The sequence below is a fragment of the Silurus meridionalis genome, chromosome 13 (assembly GCF_014805685.1).
Source record: "Silurus meridionalis isolate SWU-2019-XX chromosome 13, ASM1480568v1, whole genome shotgun sequence".
In the NCBI taxonomy this organism is placed as follows: domain Eukaryota; kingdom Metazoa; phylum Chordata; class Actinopteri; order Siluriformes; family Siluridae; genus Silurus; species Silurus meridionalis.
Window position 1 is genome coordinate 28,015,390 of NC_060896.1, and position 24,315 is coordinate 28,039,704.

Here is a 24,315-nt window from a genome sequence, read left to right on the forward strand (position 1 = left end):
GAGAGACCCCAATGATCTTCTCAGCCGTCCTCACTATCCACTGTAGGGTCTTGTGATCCGAGACGTTGCAGTTCCCAGATCAGGCAGTGATGCATCTGCTCAGGATGCTTATGATGGTCCCTCTGTAGAAGGTTGTGAGGATGTGTGGTGGAAGCTGTGCCTTCCTCAGCGTTCTCAGAAAGTAGAGACGCTGCTGTGTGTGTGTGTGTGTGTGTGTGTGTGTGTGTGTGTGTGTGTGTGTGTGTGCGTGCACGTGTGGGTGTGGGTGGTTGTGTTCATGTGTAAGCTGTAGAGAAGCAATAGAAAGAAAGAACACATGAGGAAGCCAAAGTGCTCCAGAGGGACCGGAGCTTGAAGGTTTCAGTGCCACAGTACGTGGAGTGGGTTACCATGGCAACACCGCATCCAAAGCATGTTGTGTTGTTTTTGTTTCTTCTCTAATCAGTAGTGATTAGAGTTCAGTTATAAGGGTTGTGTTGAATGATTGACCTTTGGTAAGTCTTCATCAGGTTTTATCTCACAGCGTTTGATGTTCACATCATGAGTGAAGCAGATCAGTGGGAATTTTACTGGTCATCAGACGCCACTGTGTGGTCAGAGGCTCGTCCAGTAGACCAATAGCAAGATGGTATAATGAATATAAAATGCAATTATAAATACAAGTATATATATATATATATATATATATATATATATATATATATATATATATATATATATATATATATATATATATATATATATAATGGGAGAAAGAAAGCTTTCTGATCCCCTGCTGATTCTGTGGGTTTACCCCCTTTACAAAGAAATAAACAGTCTAGAAAATAAACAATAAATTTGATCCAATATAAATACATTTATGTTCATTAATTAATTTTTTTGTAAGAGGCAAACTTACAAAATCAGCAGGGGATCAAATAATTGTTTCCCCCATTAAATTATTGTTATTATTTTATTCATTTTTTATTACATATTTTTTTTTAAATAATTAAATAAGAATATGTATAAGTAAATTCAAGAATTAGAATAATTAAATAAGAATAAAATAATAATAATAATAATAATAATAATAATAATAATAATAATAATAATAATAATTATTATTATTATTATAAATATACATCATGTAAGAACAACACAAAAATATGCTAGAATAAAAAAAAGCAAAACACAATATAACGTTTATAATATTATTCATATATCAATTTAACATTTATAATATAAACATATCTAATTATTTAAATAAATGATGATAAAGGCGATAGTTGGTTCGAAAGAGGCAGATGTTGAGGTGATGATCCGCTGTGGCGCCACCTAACGGGAGCAGCCGAAATAATAATAATAAAATCGATTTTTTGCAATAATTTATGTTTATTTGTTTGAATTTTTTTATACTCATTCTTTTATTATTTTATTCTTCAATGATTAATTAATCTTTTGATTAATTCATTTATTTATTAATTTCGAGGTTAAGTTTTGTTAAAATGAAAATCATTTCCAAACCGATGGCGCCATCTGGTGGAAAGATTAGTTGCACGTTTATAAACACATTTGAATTTTTATCAATTAGACTAAAAATATATATTCACCAAAAAAAATTAAAACATTGATTATTTACTTCCTTAAAGAATGACTAACAGTATCTTGTTATTTCTCTTATTCATCCACTGATCATCAGTAAGTGCTTCATCCTGGTCCTGATGTTGGTAGATTTACTTTGAAGCAGTTTAACATCAACCTCAATCAAGACTTTATTCATCCCACAACACACTGTGGTTAGAGAGTAGGTGCTATTGCATACATTAGCTTAGCATTTTTTTTGTTAGCTTAGCTTATAGTAGTCAACAAGGTTTTGTAGTTGACCATAAATACAGCCAGAACTTTGTCACATGTACATTAAAGCACAGTGAAAATCTTTTATTGGAATCTCCTACATTTTGGTGAAGTTGTATCACGGTACAGCAGCCCTGAACACAGCATGTGAAGGAGTCAACAGTGGCAGCTTTAGGATGAGAACCCTGGACCTTCTGATGAATATTTCAGAGCTTTAACAAATAAATGACCATTTATATTTGTTAGATGCTCTTAGCCAGAGCAGCTTACAATGATCTCATTTGTACAAGTGAGTAGTTGAAGGTTAAGAACCTTGCTCAAGGGCCCAGCAGTGGCAGCTTAGTGGGGTTGTCCGTCATCTTAACCACTGAGCCATTGCCTTCCCACATCCGCCAACCTTGTTAGACCATTATCCCTAATCGTTGTTGGTGTACAGAGACCTGTGTCTTCCCTGCCTTTATTCGAGGTGGTATCAAAAAGCTTAGAGACTAGTTTTAAAGCAGACCAACAGATGGCAGCACAAGGCTGCATGCACAGTCACAGGGAGCACCGACCTTCATATATCAGTGTGTCAAAAAACATCATGCCGTGTACATCTGGAGCTGTTCAGCTGTTGCTACTTTGACCTAATGAGTCACTACGTCTGCTATTCTGACCACATACACACCCTGTCACCGAGCTTCTCCTCACACACGAATTTCTCACCGGAAACCACACCTTACTGGCCAGATTTGGCTCCTGTGAACTTCTCCGTCTTCCAGGAGATGATGAAAGGAAGACTTCAGGACACTTTTCAGCAGTGGCAGGAACACTGGAAGCTGTATTGCTGTGCAAGGGGACTGTTTGTGAAACATTGATAAATAAAATACTTTCTTGTAATCAAAATCTCAACATTTTTGACACCACCTTGTATCACTCATCTTTTTGTGTATTGGACATTACAGAGTAATAAACATACACCTAATTAACATTGTTTATTAAATTAACATTGTTTCTTGCCGCCTTTGGGAACAACGTTCATGTGAACGTTTTAATCAGGAATGAACATTTTCAAGTATTATTGTCTCCATGATGTAACTTTTAGATTTTTATTCAGATATGTAATCCAAAATGTCATGTGACCCAGTTTTACACACGATTCAAAAACGACCAAGGCACGTGATCACAATCTCTTTTATTGTAAAGGTGGCATATTCCAAAATATTCCCAGTATTTCTTCTTGTTTTTCCACGTCAAGGAATAAATATGGCAACGAACGACTAGAAAAGATCGACACGACACTTTGGTAGGAATTCTGGACGCATTTATGAAAGCAGAAACAGTGATGTAAACGCATGAGATGCGAACGAAGCGAAGAACATGGTGTCTGATTGTAGAGCCGGCTTTAGAACGTCACAAGCGTGTTGAAAATGAACATTCCTAAAAACTGTATTCGGTTTAGAAAATTCCTGTGCTTTCTTTTATAGAGGAGACACATGAGAGAAAAATGCTACTGTTTAATCACTCGATTGGCCTTTACTGGTTTATAAGAACATCAGGTATAATACAACTAACTAAATATTAAACATGCTTCTCGGAGAAGGAAGAAAAAAAAAGAGCTAATGAGCTTAAACACCGGGAAGCTACAGATGTTTCAGATTTCTGATGTGGATAGAAACATGTAATCTTGACCTTATTATGCTCCCACTGTATCACTATACATTAAAATGTGGTGTATTAATAATAATTATGGTTAATTATTCCAGGTTTTAGGGTGTACAGGGTAAGAACAATATTTCTGGCAATAAATCTTCCTGTCTTTGGTTGGTTTTGTGCCATTAGAAAACTGAACGCAACAATACATCTACGTTTTGGAGACATTTTCTTTAATTAGCCAGTAAACCAGATTTCAATCCATACGCCAGACATTGAATTGTAACCTCTGAACTTTTAAACGTTAGTTAGCAATGAAGCTCCAAGACTGTAATTAAGTAGAACATTGTCCACAATGTTACGAAAGTCCGAAGAGGCCACTTGCATTATATGATTTTTTTTCTTTGTTTTCTCGTGAACTCACTGTAAAAACCTGTTTGCTCACGATGTAAATGTCGCAATAAAATCTTGCACCTTGTGAATGTATGTGATGTATATCATGGAGTACGCATTGGTGTCTGAGATATCAAAGTTGCTAATTTCCCGCAGCAAATATGGTCTTTGTCTCTAGTTTCAGTCTCTGATCAAAGTAAAAGTGAATGTGATCATTCATGATGCTGCTTCTAGAACATACACAGTAATACAAAGAAAAATGTTGTGATCATGAGAAAACAGGAAAAATATTATAATGCATGGCCATTAAGGAGTTCTGTACCATGTGATATTTCAGTCTGGAACACGAACCCCAGACTCTATAATATAGAATATAGTATAGATAATGAATTGGGTTAATAATGCATTTAACTGGAATAAATAAATAAAAATTGCTTGATATTGTTGTCTGGCAATTTCGAGTGCAAAAGTTAAAAGTTGCCAATGAATTATTTTAGGAAAGGATTTTATTTTTTACATTTCAGAGCATCGATCAGAATATTAAAGCTAATACAGCAATGAAGTGAAAGCGATGTGTCCTAATGGGTGTGCAAACGTTTGCACTAATTCGTCTGATGCTTTTATTTATTACGTTTATTAAAATAAAGACGGGATCATTGAGAAGGAAATGAAATTTTTCGCTGACTGGAAAAAAAACGTACCACGGTGTAAACTGTGCAAACTGAATGATTAAATGTGAACTTAAGGAATTGTAATCAGCCACTTTCAGATAGAAATGTACTACAAATTGAATAGAACTTTAACATCAACTCTAAACATTTCTCTGTGTTTCTTTTATATGACAAATTACCACTAAACTACTTCCTAGTAAAAAAACTAAACCAAAAAAAAAAAAAAAAAACAAAGTAGTAAAAAAATTAGCAAACTGCTGCCATCCGCAAACAGGGACAGCTGGACTGTAGAAACCGAGCCGTGACCGACACCTCATCCGCCCTTCTCCCACCGCCGTCATCATCATCATCTTCGACTTCATCCTCATCGCATCGAGTCCCTTTCCCACAATTCCCTGCAGCACTTAGCAGGGATGGACGTTGCAGGCGCGGATCTCTTTTCTGTCCTTGCAGCTGGTTAACTGTGTGCTCTTAAATCTCTTCTTGGCTGTCATGAGCCGTTCTTGGATCCCTCCACCACAGAATTTGGTACAGTCGCTCCATCCAGACCATGACTTCATTTTGCATCCTGGAGAAAAACGGTTACATGTAGGAAAACATTTACACTAAAACCATTTACATTTACACCATTTGACAGATGCTTTTATTCAGAGTGACCTACAACTACCTTGTTACAAATAGGGTTGAGGGCCAAGCTTGGTGTTGGCTTTAAAATCTAATGTCTTACCCTCATCTGAGAACATGAACTAATGTTTTATTGACCATCCTCAACAATAAATGCATGAACTATAACAGATGATAAAAAAAAATGACAATTGGCCAATTCCTGTAGTATATGGAGAAATAAAGCACTTTTGGATCTCTGGATAGAAGATAGTTCTTCTTCTTCATGTTGCATTACATTAAACTTTCATCCCATTAATTACATTTATGGCATTTTTGGCAGATGCCCTTATCCAGAGCAACGTACATTTATTTAATGTACACAACACAAAAATAGTAGAGGGTTAGGGGCCTAGTTTAAGAGCCCAGCAGTGGCAGCTTGGCAGTGTTTGGATTTCGAGATGTTTATTTCAACTCATCTCAGAAATCCATCTGGCCAGCAGTTCGCGAGTAATCAGTGCACTCCTTCAGTCCGGCGATGCAAATAAAAAGTCGAAAGACAACAGCCTTAGCAGAAAGAGACACACCAAGCAAAGGAGAGCGGAAGTGTCTCCGAAAGAAAGAAGTGCTGGTCCACAAGGGAGCTCGGGCAGATCCGTGAAAGGTGTCCAGAACCACGAGAGTGTGGGTGAGCCCTGGCGCTGTCCTTTTCAGCACTCACGCCAGGGCTCACCCACACTGCGAAAGTGAATAAAAAACGCTCTGCTTGCTGAATTATTGCCTGTCTGTCTTTCTTCCAGAGTGGAACCAGTGAGGTCTGTAACATGAAGCATCATAATTCCTGAGCTACCACTTCATAAATTAGTAATAATTGTTAAAGTTATTAAAGTTTGACCTTTCATAGAACTTCAAAAGAGAATTATGGGATTGCATGCTATGGTGATGCTGTATAAAGACCCTGAAATTAGACTCTGTACAGATGATAGATTCACCTCATAATGCTGATCATTTAATAAACGGGTTAATGGTCATCAGTGTCCCTCACCTGCAAGCTCGTCAGTCCACTCCTCTCTTCCCTGGTTGTTCTTTCGTTTCTTTCTTTCCTCTTTGCGCTTCTTTCTCTCATCGCTATTGATGCTGCCTTGATTACACTTCCTGATCTTGCACTTCTTCCTCTGGACAATCTCAGGGCAGGATTCACCCCCAAACTGAGGCTCCAGCTTTATCATCCGTGTCCGGATCATGTGACCCTTCCCACATGACTTATTGCACTCAGACCACTCAGACCACTCGGACATCAAGCAGTCCGATGCTGCAGAGAAGGAAAAAGATGAAATGAGTACACTTGTTCTTTTTGGGGAGTATAACGTTGGTAACAGTTATGAATAATAATCTGATAATTGCCCTCAGATGGTGGCTGGACATGTTAGGAAAGATATAGTGCTTCATATTATGTTGCTGGTTGCGGTCAAGCACAACTCAATAATTTGGAGGTAAACAGAAAGAATCGCTTGTGGAATATGGCACTTGCCCAAGGGAAGGGACATTAGGGGCTAAAAAAGGATCGGGTTAAACTCATTACTGCAGCGCTTCCATGGCAAATAGTGGCTCAGAGGCTGTTCAAAAGAGGGATTACAGAGAGTTTAATGGCATGCAGTTTATAGGCCACTTTGAAGTGAATCCAAGTTTGAGGTGGTATAATGTGGAACCATGGATGCATGTGACCTAGGGGTGCTGCATCCACCACACACGAAGCCCCTAAAAGCTATTCATTTATTCATCTTAGGTAACTGCTTTCTTCTGGTCAGGGTAGTGGAAAATCCAGAGCCTGATTTAGAAGCACTTGGTATGAGGTGGAAATGCGATGTTAACATGCCACAGTTCACAATGTACACATAAAGTAAATAAAGAAAGGAAATATTATGTGGCCCTCACAGAAAAAAGTTTGGGGACCCCTGTGCTAGTTTTTAAATCCCCCTCAGTACATTGCGGTGCCTGTAGTAAGTTCACTATATGGTGTTATAATTGTGTTTAGTGTGTGTGTGTGTGTGTGTGTGTGTGTGTGTGTGTGTGTGTGTGTGTGTGTGTGTGTGTGTGTGTGAGTGTGTCGCTCACGGCACTCCGGCAGCATGCATTTCTCCACTTGTTCCAGCTCTTCACTGCACTCTCCCAGTTCCACCGGGGATTTGAGTACGCGCTGCCGAGTGCGAATTCCTTTGCCGCATGTCACACTGCAGTCACTCCAATCAGACCACGGAGACAACAAGCACGGGATGGTATCTGTCAAAACAACACATCTTCAGCGCAGGAACAGAACTAAAACACCCTGTCAAAACAAGACTTCCTGTCTCTCTTGGTTTATACTCTTCTGGACAGGAACTATGAACTATGACCGAGCAGAAAGGCAGTTTGTCACTTTCTATTCGGGTGTATACAGTTAACTGTTTTAAAAAATTGCTTGTGTTTAGGTCCATACTTATACCATTTTCATCGTCTTTAATGTAATATTTGGAATTGTACTAAAAAATTGCTCCATATTGATGAAAGTAGTTTAGCAGTTTTTTTTTTCTTTTATTCTGTATGTATTTTTCAATCCATACCTACAGACATTGAGTTATGTTGCCATCATCATCATCATCATTATTATTAATTTCAATAAGAAATTAATTTTAAATCCTCTCTCTGTCCCACCCTAAAGGCAACAGTACACCTCAGACTCTATATTAAATGCTATTAAGAATAATCTATAATTAATGCAAGTTTTTACTTACGGCACTCAGGCATCATGCACTTCTCCACCTCCACCACCTCTGCCCCACAAATTGATCCATCAGAAGGAGGCATTTTGACCATCCGCTCTCTGCGCTTCATACCCAGTCCACATGTGGCACTGCAGGTGTCCCATTCACCCCATTCAGTTACCAGACAACTGCTGGGAGCTACACAAAAAAACATGCATAAACAGTTTTATTTAAGGTCTACAGATCAGCATATTTTTACTTTGTCTTCCATCTGCTTGTTTTTTGTTTGTCTTGTTTCTGCCCCTGTCCTGTCACTGGTTTGTTATCCTGATGTGTGCACCTGTTCTGTGTTTAGGCTTTTGTTGTGTAAGGTAACTGTAGGGATAATTAAAGATGTGTTTAACTCACAGCAGTCCTGGTTGACGGTGCACAGCTCGGTCTCCTCGGTGGGAAGAGTGCAGGAAAAACCGTCCTCTGGAAACTGCTTTACATAACGTTCCCTTGAGCGAATTCCTGCTCCACACGACACACTGCATGGAGACCAAGTGATCCACTCTGACATCATACACGTCGATGCATCTGTTACAGAGAGAAAAACTTATATATTTATATAAAACAATTAAATTAAACATATCAATATACAATATACATACGATATAGATATAAAGAATTTAAATACAAATATAAATATCCTAATAAATAAATAAAGATATACAAATTGCCACAATAAAAATTTGAACTATTATATTTTATAATAATTATTCATATTCTTATAATAACAATAATAATAATAATAATAATAATAATAATAATACTATATTTTATAAAATATTAAATGCAGACATACAATAAAAAAGTTTTTACTCAACACAACACAACACTGGAACTAAAACTCACTCAAAGTGACGAAGGTAGCATAACACACACACACACACACACACACACACACACACACACACACACACACACATAAAGAATCACATATGGCAGGAAAAGTCGGATGTCCGAAAACATTTGGTTCATGTTGTGTAAAAAAAAAAAGTTCCTGAAAATAAAGTGTGTGTGTGTGTGTGTGTGTGTGTGTGTGTGTGTGTGTGTGTGTGTGTGTGTGTGTTATGCTACCTTCGTCACTGCAGCCAGGACCCATACACGGCTCGAAGTCCTGTGTGTGTGGACAGGGGACACTCAGGTCCAGCTGGGCCTTCAGCATCCTCTGTCTCATCCGCTTTCCTTTCTCACAGGTGGAGGAGCTGCAGGCTGACCACGGAGACCAGTTGGAGTAAATACACGTCTCCGGAGTGTCGTCTGGACAAGTAAAGAACAGACAGAATCATGTTCCTGGGTATTTCAAACACCAATATTAAAAAAATCATTTAACACAGTTACGTTCTGGAATGTGATTGGTGCATGAAAATAAATTTTTGAATACATTATCGTTTCTATAGTAACAGCGCGTACAATAATTTGTAGAATTTATATATATATATATATATATATATATATATATATATATATATATATATATATATATATATATGACAGAAATCTCCGGTGTTAAAGATAATGGAAACATTCCTAGTGAAGATAATGGAAACACAGACCTTCCTCTTTCTCCTCCTGAGCGATGTCTGCCACAATGTCATCAACGTTATCAGGGACGATGTTGCACTGCTCACCCTAAACACAAATCCGGAAAACAAATCAAGTAAATGAGAGCTCAACAAGAGAGAACACTTAAAGAACACTGCACTACTGAAGGTTTATGTGCTTATTGAACTTCGCATTCCACAATTAGTCTCCATATGCTGTTATAATAACCTCCATTCTTCTGGGAAGATGTTCCACAACATTTTGTAGAGATTTGTGAAGAATTATTCAGTCACAAGTGCGTTAGTAAAGTCAGATACTTATGTAGGAGAGATGAGGGGGTCTGGGGTACAGTCAACGTTTACATTAATCTCAAAGGTGTTCTATGCAGTGGGAGATTTATAGCAGGAGATCTTCCACTCCATCCCATGTAAAGCAGATCTTCATGGAGCTGGATTTGTGCACAGGGGCACCGTCATGTTGAAGCAAGTTTGGGTCTCCTTGTTCAAGTGAAGAGAAACTTTCATGCTACTGAATTCAAAGATGTCGGATCGTTTGTAATATAAACAAACCTTTATAGTGTAGCACAGATTCGTTCTCAGAAACTGTAAAAGAAAAAACACAATCTGAGAAATAACGAAAGAACTATAACAAGACAGACCTTGCGTGCGATCCTCTCCACCACCACCCTGGCCACTGGAGTTATAGCGCCACCTTCTGGGTCGTAAAACGGGCTTTGGGGATGATCCAGACTGGTAAGAGGACGAATCTTCTCCTGAGGAAGCGTCAGTTTGTTGGGAGACTGAACAAGAAAAGGACAGTAGGAATGTTAATATCAATAATTCAGTCATTAAATCTGTAGATAAAAAAAAATAGTGTCTGTGTATGTTGCATCCATTCGCTTTTTTATTAACAATTAAAGAAGAAAATGTGGAGTGTGATCTGAATTACACATTTGCACATACATTATATTGTATTTTTATAAATTTAAATTAGATTTATTTATATACAATGCTATTTGCACTTCTGGTTAGATGCTAACTGCATTTCACTGGCCCTGTACATAGTCTGCACAATGACACTCTAATCTAATCTAATCTAATCTAATCTATTCTAATCTAATCTACTGTTGTCGTTGATATTTTTTAAAAACCTCACAATGTGTTGCATGAAAATCTTAATACTAAATATGATTAATTTCCTAAAAGGCAATTAAAAAACTGAAATTTCCGATCTAACATCCAATTCTAACGTGCACATCAAAAGGAATGTCAATCAATGATCTTTTTTGTTTTTTTTTAGAAACACTGCACTCTTTATTATTAGTTAATATTTCTAATCCAGAGCACCAGCAGGTGGCAGAATCATCCTAAAATCGTTCCTAAAGCTCTGGCTGAACTCCAAATCATCAAATTCTATATACTATACTAGTGAAGAGAAGCGAGAGAGAGAGAGAGAGAGAGAGAGAGAGAGAGAGAGAGAGAGAGAGAGAAAGAGGCCTATATTGAGATTTTTTTGCTGTAGTTTACTGGACTTAAAGTAAATGATCTGGATGGTGTTGGATCAGAACCGAGTTCCTGTGATAAATCCAGCTCTGATCCAGATTCTCAGCACAGACACTGTAGTGTAATCAAATCAGTTCAGGTGTCACACAGGAGTTTCTCTCAGTCTAAACTAAATAACACACATCACAGTGTGATGGAGGGAAGTCATGGACAGAGACGCCGACCTCGTACGTGACCCCGCTGTCAGTCCCGGCGTCCCACGGGATCATGTCCTGAATGAGCTTCTGAACCCATCCACACTCCTTTGTACAGAGATCTTCAGCTGAAAGACCCACGTTCCAGTCTGGACTCGGCCCAAGCATGGTTAGGAAGGACATGAGGTGACGAGTTCGGTCCACCGAGAACTCTGCAGAGGGAGCGGCTCGCCTGAGACACAAGCAAAATCAGAACCGACATCAGAACTAAAGATAGAAGCACACACAAAACCAAACATGAAACCAAAAATCAGAACTAAAATCAGAACCATACACAGAACCAAATATAGAACCAAAATTCAGAACCAAACATCAGAACCAAACTAAGACCTTAATTATTTTGACTGTAGCAAAGTTCTGGTTATTTCACAATTTAATATATACATTCTGCGTTTTTTATTCTGCTTTTTTGTCCTGATGCTCTCAAAACTCACCAGATTTAAAAATGAATTGATTTGGTTTGTTTAAATTCAGGTTTCTGAGCTCAGACACAGAAATACCTTCACTTTATCCACAGCAGTGAAGTTCTGGAGATGTTTTAACAGAAAAAAGTACAATAAGGCTACAAAGGACAAAAATATGAACAAGAAAAGAAAAAAAATAAACACACAATAAATGGACAAAGGGCTGGTGAGGAACGAGAGATGGCCTAAACTAAGAAAGAGGTCAGGAAAAAAAGGAGAGAATATAAAATTTAAATGTGTAAAAGGTAAAACATCCAAAATAACAATCCAGAGGAAAACGAATGGTAGCTCAGTGGTTAAGTCATTCGACGTTGTATCGGAAGGTCTTAATTTCACAAAGTTGAAGGCACACAATTATGGGTTGGCAGGTTTTCGGCAGTTGATAGTTGACTGCTGCAGCTTTCAGCAAAAATCCTCACCAATAGTTTTTCCGGGTTGTGTTATACAGTATGAGAGTGGCCTCTAGAGGTGAATCACTGACACCACGTGCTGTTTATTTAAAGTGTCTTTTATTTATTTATTTTGGATGTTTTTATTTACGTTTGTTGTCATCTGCAGAAGCGAGTGATTGCTTACTGATTGAAGATATTCATTTGCCAATTTAAAGGACTGGAGCTGAGTGGGTTTTCCTGCAAATGAAATTATTAATTTGGCGAATCCGAAGCTGTGAGAGAAGAAGGCAAAAACCTGCATAAAAATTCAATCTAGAACCAAAACTGGATTTCTTAAGATTTTTTTTTCTTCATCCATTAAAGTATAACATCAGCACACAGTCATGATCTACATCCAGAACTCACCTACAGTTTTTATTGTACAGATATTCCTCCTTTCTTTCCACTCTCGTCGTTTTCACATCATTTTGAAATTTTTTTGTGAATTATACACAAACTTAACTCAACTTCGGCCTTCTAAAGCTTCTGAAAAGTTCTGGTGAATATCGATTTTGATCTAAAATACAATAAGCGCTGACAAATAGGAAAAAGAGGATGATGAGGGTGTGAGGAAGAGAGGAACCAACGTCTTCTTTCTTTCTTTCTTTCTTTCTTTCTTTCTTTCTTTCTTTCTTTCTTTTCCATCAGAAAAATGGCTGGCTTTAATTTTACAGTGAATCATCTATGATTCTCACTGTGATCATTAATGTGCTCATTAATTGGTGATTATTTAGTGATTAATTGGTGATTAATTGGTGATTAATTGGTGATCAATTTGTGATTAATTGGAGATTAATTGGTGATTAATTTCCTGTTACAGCAGCCCTGAAATGTTTCAACAAACTCTTCTGATCACTTATCGTTTCCATAGTAACAGCTCATTCACAGGGGCATGTACAGCACATGCTACATATAAACAGATCTTTCCTTCTTTTCTTTCTTCCTCCTTTTCTTCCTTCCTTTTCACCTCCTTGCATTCTCGTTTTCCTTCCTTCACTCCTTTCTTCCTTTCTTCAAACCTTTTTCTTCTGTCTTTCCTTATTTCCTTCCTTACTTCCGTTTCCTTCTCACCTTCTTTCTTTCTTTCTTTCTTTCTTTCTTTCTTTCTTTCTTTCTTTCTTTCTTTCTTTCTTTCTTTCTTTCTTTCTTTCTTTCCTTCCTTCCTTTCTTTTTCTCACCTTTTGCTTTCTTATTTTTCTTCCTTCCTTCCTTCCTTCCTTCCTTCCTTCCTTCCTTCCTTCCTTCCTTCTCATATTCTTTTATTCTCTTTTTCCTTCCTTCCTTCTTTCCATCCTTTGTTTCTTCCTTCCCAGGCAGATAGATAGATAGATAGATAGATAGATAGATAGATAGATAGATAGATAGATAGATAGATAGATAGATAGATAGATAGATAGATAGATAGATAGATTGATTTAATTATGAATGCCTGCCTGAATAAGTCAGGAGTGTTTAATGTAGATCTATGTAAAGTGCTGTGTGTATTCTGGATCAGATCGAATCAGAACCGAGCCTCCACTCGTCTCTATTCTTCACCTCTCCACTGACCGATTCATCTTTATCTATAGCCCCCCCCCAAAAAAAAAATTGCATGTAGTTGTGAAACTGCAAAGAGCCCACTGGAGACCATCTAACACTTCTCTAAGAAGCTAATTTAACACTTCTGACTCAACCTGAAAAAACACGTTACACAATTTTATTCGTCTGAAAAGATTCTGAATGACGGCTTCCAGCTCGAATCCTCATCCTTCTGAAGTTCAGGAGAAAGTTCATAACAATGCAACAGATCTGAGTGTAGTTTTTGATTCATTCAAAGTGTAAATAAATGCTCAGGAGCTTCATTAGTAACCTAATATTACTGAAGATAAAGAGAAATATTACTTCTTCCCTAAGTGTAAAATATAAATGATATATATATATATATATCCAAATTCACCTTTTCCGTTTTTATCACTGCTTCCTATTTACTACAGAAACAAGACCCACTTCAGATCCTCCTACACTCGAGACTTTCAGAGGTTAATTCCTGGAAACTCTCCGAACCCCATCAGGTGAGTTTTACTTCATTGTAGTCATTGTTATTAATTAATGGCGTAACCCGGAGTCCCAGGAGAGAAACAGTGTCATGTGTCACACTTCTCTTATATATACTGATGGTGAGATGGAATGATGTTCTAACTTACAGACACACTCATGACGTACAGGAGGAGAAGTACTTACACGTTAAGAGGCTGCCATGCGGGCCACTGCGCCTTCATCTTAATGACTGTCAGCACTTCATCACCCTGTATGGAAAAAAAAAGAGGGCATAAATAAATGTAAAGAAAAAGAAAAAATTGTGTGTGTGTGTAAAACCTTTCCTACGTCTGTCCTGTTAACCCGACACACTGAGAAAGGCGGAGTTTTATTCCCTCTGTGCTGGAGGTGATAAATGGAGCTGCCTTTAATTCTGAGCTGAACGGATGACGGCGTGAGAGGCTCATAAATTCCCTATAAATATTTAATCAATTGCTTAAAGCGTCCAGGTCTGCTGCTTCTGTGTGTGTGTGTGTGTGTGTGTGTGTGTGTGTGTGTGTGTGTGTGTGTGTAAAAGAAAGTGGAATGGGAACAAAACAAAAACAGGAGACCCCGAAAGCAGGATATTGCAAAACAACACTGTCACCTCTGACCGTTACAAATTGCTCACACCTGAATCTCAGCTACTAGAGGAAGTAGACCCGTGCATATTCCTGTGCAACGGTCAAAGCTCCTGTTATGGAGAATCATTTTCCACCTTCTGACCAATCAGTATCCAGAATACATGTTAACGTTCTAATTCACACTCAACATGTATATGATGATATACACAAATTAATAAAACATACAAAAAAGGCACAACGTTGTTAACAATAAGATGAGATCGTCCAGGAAAGATCTGAGGAAAATCACATATCTTTAATATAATGTCTGTATAATGTGTTTTAGGTGCCACAGGGGCATTTATAGTTTTTTTTTTTTTTTTTTTGCTTTTATTCCTTTCTGCATTCTTTTTACTAATTATAGCCATTTGTATCCATTGAGTCACAGGAAATTGCAGAACCAATCAGTGATGCTGATGTCCCAAAAAAGGCTGGTCTTCAGGGTCCTAGTTCATGATTTCTAGTTCTTCCAGTTGTGTTTTTCTGTATAGATACACTAGATTAGATGCGAGTGCCACCCGAGTGTATTTTTGCTTGGATTTGTACAGTGCTGTGAAAAGGTATTCATCAGACTTCATAAGAAAGAAACCTTGAGAGGATTCAGACTCAAAAGGCAACCCGTCCTCATACCATCATTTTTGAGGTGCACTGTTCAGTGATAGGAGCTGTTCATTCAAACTGTGGTCCTGAACCTTTGTAGAAGACTGTTGATATTAATTACAGTCCAAATCCATCCTGAGTTCTTGAGTTGTTTATCAGCTTTATGGATATTTAAGCTGTAGATGTAAAATTTTCTTCTCACAAAGTGGTCTCTAATTGAAGAGAACTCCATCCGTTAATATAATTGAATGTAATGTGTTTCAGGTTTGAGGTGCATTTTCATGACAGGAACAACATATAAGGTGCTTTCCAAAAGAATAAAAATTACTTACAAAGGTATTGCATTCTCAGTAAAGGCATAGAGTAAAAACATCCGTAAAAGCGAAGAACAGTTTAATATTTAAACTTTATAATTGATGGTTACAGATGAATTTTCCAGAGTTTTCTGAAATAACAAAACAAAAACAAAACAGCACTCGTTGCCATAACAAGCTCCGTGGATCTGAATAGCTGTAAATGGCGAGAGTTAAGATTTTTCACCACACGCCTGCTGACCGCTCCACCACACAATGGGAAGTCAGCGAACAGGACGTCGGTGCCGAATGAATTATTCATGAGGTTCCGAATGCTTTTGACGCATCGGCTTTTTTTCCCCGCCAGCCATCGCCGGTGATTGAAACGTGGTAGGTGAATATGGATGAGTTTTTATTTGACATCACGGCCACTTGCCAAGCTTTAGGAAAAAAAGAAAGTGTTATTGATAAAAAAGACAATGATACCGGTCATCTTATGTCTCAGGAGTGAAGGAGGGAGGGAGGGAAGGATAGAGGAAGAGAAGGGAGGGAGGGGAGAAGGGAGGGAGTGAGGGAGGGAGGGAGCGAAGGATGGAGGAAGAGAAGGGAGGGAGAAAGGGGAGGAGGGAGGGAGGGAGGAAAGGATGGAGGGAGGGGAGGAGGGAGGGAGGGAAGGAGAAAGCTTTTCCACCTTGGTCCAACTTTAAAGTCCGTCCTCCAACTGAGTTTTGGGGGAAAATCAAAACCAAATTTGCTTCCACTACCACTTCAATTGTCAGCACTCAGCTGGTTCCGCCTGACACGCAGATATAATGAGAGATTTCTGCAGAAGGCATCATGTGGCGAGCCGGAGAGCTTTCTCTCTTTCTCTTTCTCTCGCTCTCTCGTGTTATTATGCAATGCCATCTGTCAACATGCCATCTGTCAACAGCGATGCTTCACAAACCCAGAATTAACCACGCTCGCTGCATCCCAGTCAGAATCGTTCCACTTCTACAGTCGCCACATTTATCCATCAGAATGCAGAACTTCTATGGATTTCTCTTCATCTGTTATTAAACAAATGTGTTTAAGTGCATGTATGTATGTATGTGTGTGTGTGGGTGTGGGGGGGGAATTATGTAGCGCACACACACACACACACACACACACACACACACACACACACACACACGCACTTAAATACCACTGGAGGACAGAATATATAAAAGAGAAATCGTGAACTAGCAGCCTGAAGAACAGCCTTTTTTGGGACATGAGCATCACTGCAATCTCCTGTGACTCAGCTAATGGATGCAAGTGATTACTATAATTAGTAAAAAGAAGGCAAAAGGGAAAGAAAGCAAAAGAGAAAAACAAAACAAAACAATGCACGGAGGAAGCTGTGGCAGCTAAAACACATTATTTGGACTGTTATATGGACTTTTGAACTCATATGTGATTTCCCTGCGGCAGCATGCTGCTCAGATCTCTCCTGGAAGATCTTGTCTTATGAATTAGAGCATAGATGCACTATGCGACCAAACGTATTGAGACACCTGTCGTTTTATTTTTAGAACATTTTAAACAATAGATATTGTCTCAAATCAGCTTTACAACATATAACATTATGACCACCTGCCTAAGACTGTGTCGGTTCCCCTTTTGCTGCTAAAACAGTCCCATCAGTCCCCACAGTGATCCATCAAGCATCAACAGCATCAACTTCTTCACCAGTTTGAGCTACAGGCGCTCATCTGTTGGATCAGACCACACATCCAGCCTTCCCATCTCAAGTGCATCAATGATCCTCGTCCTTCACGACCCTGTTGCCGGTTCACCACTGTTTCTTCCTTGGAGCACTTGTGATAGATTCTGACCACTGCAGACTAGGAACATCCCACAAGAGCTGCAGTTTTGGAGACGCTCTGACCCAGTCATCTAGACGTCACAATTTGTCGCGTAAATCCTTACGCTCGCCCATTTTTCCTGCTTCCAACATCAACTTTGAGGACAAAATGTTCACTTGTTGCCTAATTAATAAATCCACCTACTAACAGGTGCCATGATGAAGATCATCAGTGTTCTTCACTTCACCACTCATGATGTTAGAATGTCATAATGTGATGTCTGATCGGTGTAAGTTTATCCATATTGAGTGAGCCAGTGGTGACTGTGGCAAAGAAATAACTTCCTGAGATGGTATGAGAAAGAAACATTACTCAAAAAGGGAACCCATCCTCATCTGGGTGAAACCAAATGTGTGTTTTCCTCAAACTGTTCCCTCAAATTTGGAAACAAACATTTGTACAGGACCTTTTTGGATGCTGTAGCATGAAATTTTCTCTTCAAATGAACTTGGAGACCCCGAACCTGTTCCAGAATGACAATGCTCCTGTGCACAAATCCAGCTCCATGAAGATCTGCTTTACATGGTTTGGAGTGAAGGATCTCCTGCTATAGAGTTTTGATCTCGACTGTATTCTTAACCCAGGCCTCCTCACCTTCTCACATACATTATTACCTAACTTTACTAACACAATGTGGTGGAAGCTCTTACCAGAAGAGTAAAGTTCTTATAGCAGCAAATGGGAACTAGAAATATCTTCTAAAATAAATCCCTTTATGTGCAATTTTGGGTCAGAAATTAGTAAAAAATGACTAGAAGTAGGGTTAACAGTTGTGTAAGCTCATAATATACATTATAAAAATGTATTATACAACATTGGTGATCTAGAAGATATTTTCACTTGAGATCATTCATGTTCCTTGCAGTGATATTTGAAAGACAATAAAGTCAATGAAGCAGGAATAAAATTAAAGTTTTACGGAAATAAATAAGGAAATAAACATCATTACAGACTATTCTCCAGTTCAGACGTGTCGTCTGGAAGATTATAACGTTTACACAGAGTATAAAGCTGATGTTTTATATTACATATGTGCTATTAGATAAAAAAAAAAAAAGGCTTAGAAACGCAGAGCCGTACTGAGCTGAACGTGACTGTGCGGCTGCTGTGATGCTCCAGATTAATGTCTGGAGGATGAAATGGTGCTGTTACAGCAGCACCAGCAGCATTTATCATTTTTTGATATTTTATTCAAATGGAGGCCGAGGTTTGTCTGTGTGGAGAGCTGCTGCTGCTCGTCCTGCTGCACGACAATGCACCACGGACGGATCAGCGCATTTCAAAGCATCTGCAGCTCACGCCCCTGCCACTTTAAAATCCATTTCATTTAATTGAGGGACCAGGGATTTTTTTATTTCTGAGAGAAACGGCAAGAAAAAAAAAGAGAGAGAGAAAGAGTCCCATGGCCGCTATCATCCTGTTGGCAAAGAAAATGTATTAGAAATCTGTTCTCAATGGGAGGCAGAGAAATGCGAACACTTTGATCTCGCCGAGGGAATGGATGTAGTTAGAGTGAAAATGATCATTCATTTTCCAGGGTGAGAATGGTGATAGAGGCAAAGATCATAATCTATCTATATAAAGATACAGAGAAAAAGGGAAGGACTTTTTTCTTTTTTTTTTTTTTTTACTTTACACCAGAGAATCATTTCTTTTCAATAAAGAGGATAATACCTTATAGTTCAATGTTGAAAACCAATACAAGTCCTCGCTCACACTGACTGTACAAATCATCATTCATTTCAGGATTTGTCTCATTAACAGAGATTTAAAAAAAATCACTCGTGAGCCTCATGATGGTCTCTTCTATCTATCTATCTATCTATCTATCTATCTATCTATCTATCTATCTATCTATCTATCTATCTATCTATCTATCTATCTATAAAAAGATTGAAAGAAGGCAGAAAGGAAGGAAGGTAAGAAGGAAAAAGAGAATGAATAAAGGTTAGCAGGGGTGCAGTCAGTGTTTACATTCATCCCAAAGGTGTTCAGTAGGGTTGGAGCTCTACAGCAGGAGATCTTCCACTCCAACCCATGGAAAGCAGATCTTCATGGAGCTGGCTTTGTGCACAGGAGCTTTATCATGTTCAGGTTTGGGTCTCTTAGTTCAAGTAAAAGGAAAATTCAAGTCTGAGCCTCCGACTTTGTGGTATCAGTTTTTATAGAAGAACCACATATGGCTGAAAATTGTCTGGTGTCCCAATAATTTAGTCCATATATTGAGTGTATATATATATATATATATATATATATATATATATATATATATATATATATATATATATATATATATGTGTTGATTGATTTTTCTATAATAGTGCATTAGCAACTTATCGTTTTCATAAAACATTTTAAAAATCAATTGGTCGAATTGGTTTAGGGGAAAATAAAAGACTTTACGATGTGCTGATTAATAGTGTTGAGCAAATTTACTAATAATACAAATAAATAAATAAAAACAACTACTACTGGTCAACCATTTTACCGGTACTGATATCTAGTTGGGATCGTACTTGCCGATAACCGATTAATCACTCTATTAAAATAGTTTTAAAATGGATACTGGATAAAAACATAAAGAAATAAAAATCACTTTATGTAAAATAGTACAGAACTTTATTAGAAACACAAAAATTTACAGTACTGAATCAAGAAAATGTGCTAAAGCAAAAAATATGAATATATTAATTAACACATATAATTATATAATTAATAAATATAATATAGCGCTCTCCGTGCAGCGGCTCTATAATTCGCCTCTAGAGGCCGCTCTCGTAATGACAAAGGACCGGAAAAACTACCCGTATGGATTGTTGCCTACAGCTGATAGTTCCAGTGATCATCTACCAATGCAGATGAATCGACCTCTAAATATAATAATAATAGTAATAAGAAGAACAAGTGAACTTTAGAAAAAAAAAACAATAAAAATGGAAAGAGGTGCAAAGAGGAGCAAAGAGACTCGTCTAAATCGACAAACCGATCGCGGCATTTAAAACCCAGTCGTGTCCTGTTAAAGCTCTAACATCCTGTCACTAACCGGTGACAGGAAATAAACCACCTAAATGTCGCTCTCTCTCTGGGGAGGTTCCAGCATTTATCTTTCTATCAAGTTTCGAATTTTAAAAGCGACAGTAGAAAAATAAACCTGGCAAAAAACACCTGAGATTTTTCTACCGTCTTAACGTGATTACAAGTGACCTTTATAGCCAGATGCTCCAGATGTACAGAGAATTAAAAAAATATATATTACCATTAATCTCTGACAGCCGATTGCAAGTGTTTTTTTTTTTTTTTCGGAATTACAGCTTTTAGAAAAATGTACATAAATCTATGCAAATTTAGTATCGGTATCACAGTATCACATTTAATATCTAGACATAAATCATTTTAAACATAAAGGAATTAGAAAGAATTAAAGCGATTTGATCAGAACTACTCAGACCTGATTTTTGGATGCAATCAGGGGCTCAATTCTCTCTTTTGAAGAAGGACACGTTTCTGAGGACCTCACAAATATATTGCAAGTGGTGACTTGACTTCAGAAAACTTTACCCGAATGTTCATATTCATAGTAGACATGTGGATGATTTTGTGCTTTCCTAGGACATGTAGTAAATCATGGACATCTTGGTGTGGCTCGGTGGTCTAGTTTGGGCACGTTCCAGAGAACCAGTGCTAACAAAAAATGTGGTCCAGGGTTCATTTCCATCAAACCCTGATGTGGTCTAGTATCAGACATGAAATGTCTCCATCTGGCTTTTCCAGCCATGTGTTTTTATTTTGTTTTGTTTTTTGCCAAGCAAATATGGAGGCACACTATTGTATAAAACGTTTGTTGAATGCAGTAACATGAAATTGTCCTTTCACTTGAACTAGGAGACCCAAACCTGTTCCAGCATGATAATGCTCCTGTGCACAAATCCAGCTCCATTAAAGCAACAAATGTATAGTCAGATGTCCGCAAACTTTTGATATGTTTGGTGATCTTATGTCTTTTGACTACTATATTGTTTAAAGATTGTTATGTAAATTATGCGTTTCAGATGATGGTGGTGTGAAAGTTTTGTTGTTCTTTTGACTTTACCTGCTTGGGGTGGAATATTTTTCAAATCCCCCCCCCCAAAAAAAGAAATGTAAATAAAAGGGGTTCGTTTGAAAAAATTTCCTTTTCAAATGTTAAATCCTGAGCCATGTGATTATATTAATAAAGGTAAAGTGTTACCTCTAAAACACCTGACATTTAAAGAAGTTTCGAATTATTATTTTAAGTGCTAAACCCTCTGAAACGGGATTACGGTTCACTGAGCTTCTGACTGTATTTTAGTATTTTTATGCTGGAAATAAGAAAAAAGTACGTAAGTTGAAAGATCTTCTCATTTTACAGTAAGGTTTTGCTCTCAGAAGGGCCTTCATCTAAATCCGTACTGGGGAAAAAGGCGTCTGTAAAACATATCACGACTTCATCAAACGTAGCTGGAAGAAAGCGTATAATTTAGAGCATCAGAAATAACTCCTGGCAGAGCCGCGTACAGCAGCGAGCTTTAACACATGGCGCACAGAGACTCGAAGACGCGTCAGTTTTAATAAGGACGTCGGAGGAGAAGTGGACGAGTCGCAAACACGACAGGCTGAATATAATCATTCTGCTCATATCTGGATTGCGTGTTAACTAGAAAGCACGAAGATTCTGGCAGATTCAAGCAGCCAGGAGGGTGAAGGCATTTTCTATTTAGTGCTGTGAGTTCTGTATTCATAAACAACAGCACTGAAACATGAAAATGTGCTAAAGGAAAGAAATATAAATATATTCATTAATTAAAATTATTATATAATTAATAAAATGTCAGTAGAAATATAGGGTTGGATTTAGTGATTCACCTCTAGAGGCCGCTCTCGTAAGGACAGCGAGCCGAAAGCCGGAAAAACTATTGGTATGGATTTTTGCAGACAGACGAGAGTTCCAGCAAACTACAGGTTTAGAACACCTCTATTAATATGAGTATGTAAAGGCTCTGGCATGAAGAAGCTGGTGTTGGATCTGTGATGATCACAAATGTTGAGCTATTTTATGAGTTGCTCAGTAGCTCCTAGTTTTATAACCACAATCACTGTAAAAGACTGTAGAAAGAACATCACTCATAATCTTACACTCCAGTGCCCATGTTAGTTCTCACTCTCCAGTGTTCTGTAGTGTTTAAAGACTATAATTCACAGTTTCGATGTCACCCAAATGAGGATGAGGTTCCCCTTTTGAGTCTGGTTCCTCTCAAGGTTTCTTCCTCATAACATCTAAGGGAGTTTTTCCTTGCCACAGTCACCATGGCTGCTCATCAGGGATAAACACACATCATTCACCTTCACTGTTAAATTCTGTAAAGCTGCTTTGAGACGATGTCTGTTGTGAAAAGCGCAATAGAAATAAACTTGACTTGACTCTATTAATACTCATATTTAAAATAGAAATCTCTAAAAATATGTCTGTGAGGGTCCGAACAAGGCGGGAGATTCGTACATCCTGGAAGCATTCCAACATATTGTGTTGGAAAATGCAAAACTACTCCATGCAAATTACGCATGTAAAAACTCCTCCATGGAGCTCAGGAAGTTTATTAGGAAATGAACTCACATTTGAATTTTCAGCCAATCATGATCCAGCATTCACACTGACCAGGGGATAAATGAAAAATGTGTATAGATAATGTGTGTAAGGTTTACGTTATGTTGGCTTTCATTTCTACGCGGGTGACGCAGTTATATTTATCCGTTATTGCAGGAATAGTGATTAGGAGGTTATGCGTCTGTCTGCAGCAATTAGGTGTTAAGGAGCTTCTGGTTTATTAATGAATTCCTGAATAAAATATTTTTCTGAGCAGCCAAAATAAAACCACATGACAGCGAGATGATTTGGTGCAGATATTCGTGTGTGAAATGCACAGTGTACGTCTCCTTCACTATCAGTAATGGAGATACTACATTTCTGCTTTGATATCTCCTCAGCTCCTCAGCAGTCTCCGGGCTGAACGCAGATGCACATCAGACTCTCTTAGAACTCAGACAAATTTTAAGCCCACTGCGGTCTGGATTAGAAGCGTATGATTGCGATATTCAATCCTGACTCGCTCCCCTTTGGCAGGTTAAAGTGATTTGATCAGAACCACCTGGCCTGCTCGCTTTTGGATCCAATCAGGACCTTAATTTTTCTCTTCAAAAGAAGGACCTCACAAATATATCACAAGTGGAGAAGGAGCTTGAGGTTAGAAGACTTTACCAGGTGCCAGGTTTCATGGATTTGATTCGAGTAAAATATGCAACATAAACCTTCAATAGTTTTATATTTTTTCTGTTACATTTGTGAAGCCAAGGCCTGGTACACTGGTCCAGTTTGGGCATGTTCCACAGAACCATTGCTATTGAATAAATTATGGTCAGGGAGGTGGTTTATTCCACCAAACCTGGATATGGTCTAACATGAGGTTAGTAGTAAGAACTCTATGAATCAAAAAGTTTCAAAATGAGCTCCATTTACAAGAAAGTACTTTTTTATCTACATTTCCACACGATCACTTAAAATAGTCAAAATCGCATTAGAGCGTCCCCAGTGTTCCTGCCAGTTCAGGAACATGTCCTGGAAGTCTTCTTTTCGAAGCATGTCAAGCATCTTCTGCGATTTGCGTTGGATCTTCAAAATGGCGACCTTTGAGCTGCATCTTCATGCAGGTCAAAAGGTCAGGAAGA

The 24,315-nt window shown here is 38.1% G+C and overlaps 1 protein-coding gene across 1 annotated transcript in view; it reads right to left on the reverse strand.

The window, feature by feature from the left end:
• Positions 1–2,992: 2,992 nt before the first annotated feature.
• Positions 2,993–24,315, reverse strand: part of spon1a (spondin 1a) — a 74,789-nt gene continuing 53,466 nt past the window's right edge. Inside the window, exons 7-16 of the mRNA XM_046865369.1 lie at positions 14,335–14,399; positions 11,190–11,391; positions 10,122–10,262; positions 9,475–9,550; positions 8,996–9,178; positions 8,282–8,452; positions 7,904–8,071; positions 7,248–7,412; positions 6,178–6,444; positions 2,993–5,097 (exon numbers count right to left, since the gene is read on the reverse strand). Coding sequence (XP_046721325.1) covers positions 4,934–5,097; positions 6,178–6,444; positions 7,248–7,412; positions 7,904–8,071; positions 8,282–8,452; positions 8,996–9,178; positions 9,475–9,550; positions 10,122–10,262; positions 11,190–11,391; positions 14,335–14,399 — 1,602 coding nt within the window. The 3' untranslated portion in view covers positions 2,993–4,933. The remainder of the gene's footprint in view (positions 5,098–6,177; positions 6,445–7,247; positions 7,413–7,903; positions 8,072–8,281; positions 8,453–8,995; positions 9,179–9,474; positions 9,551–10,121; positions 10,263–11,189; positions 11,392–14,334; positions 14,400–24,315) is intronic.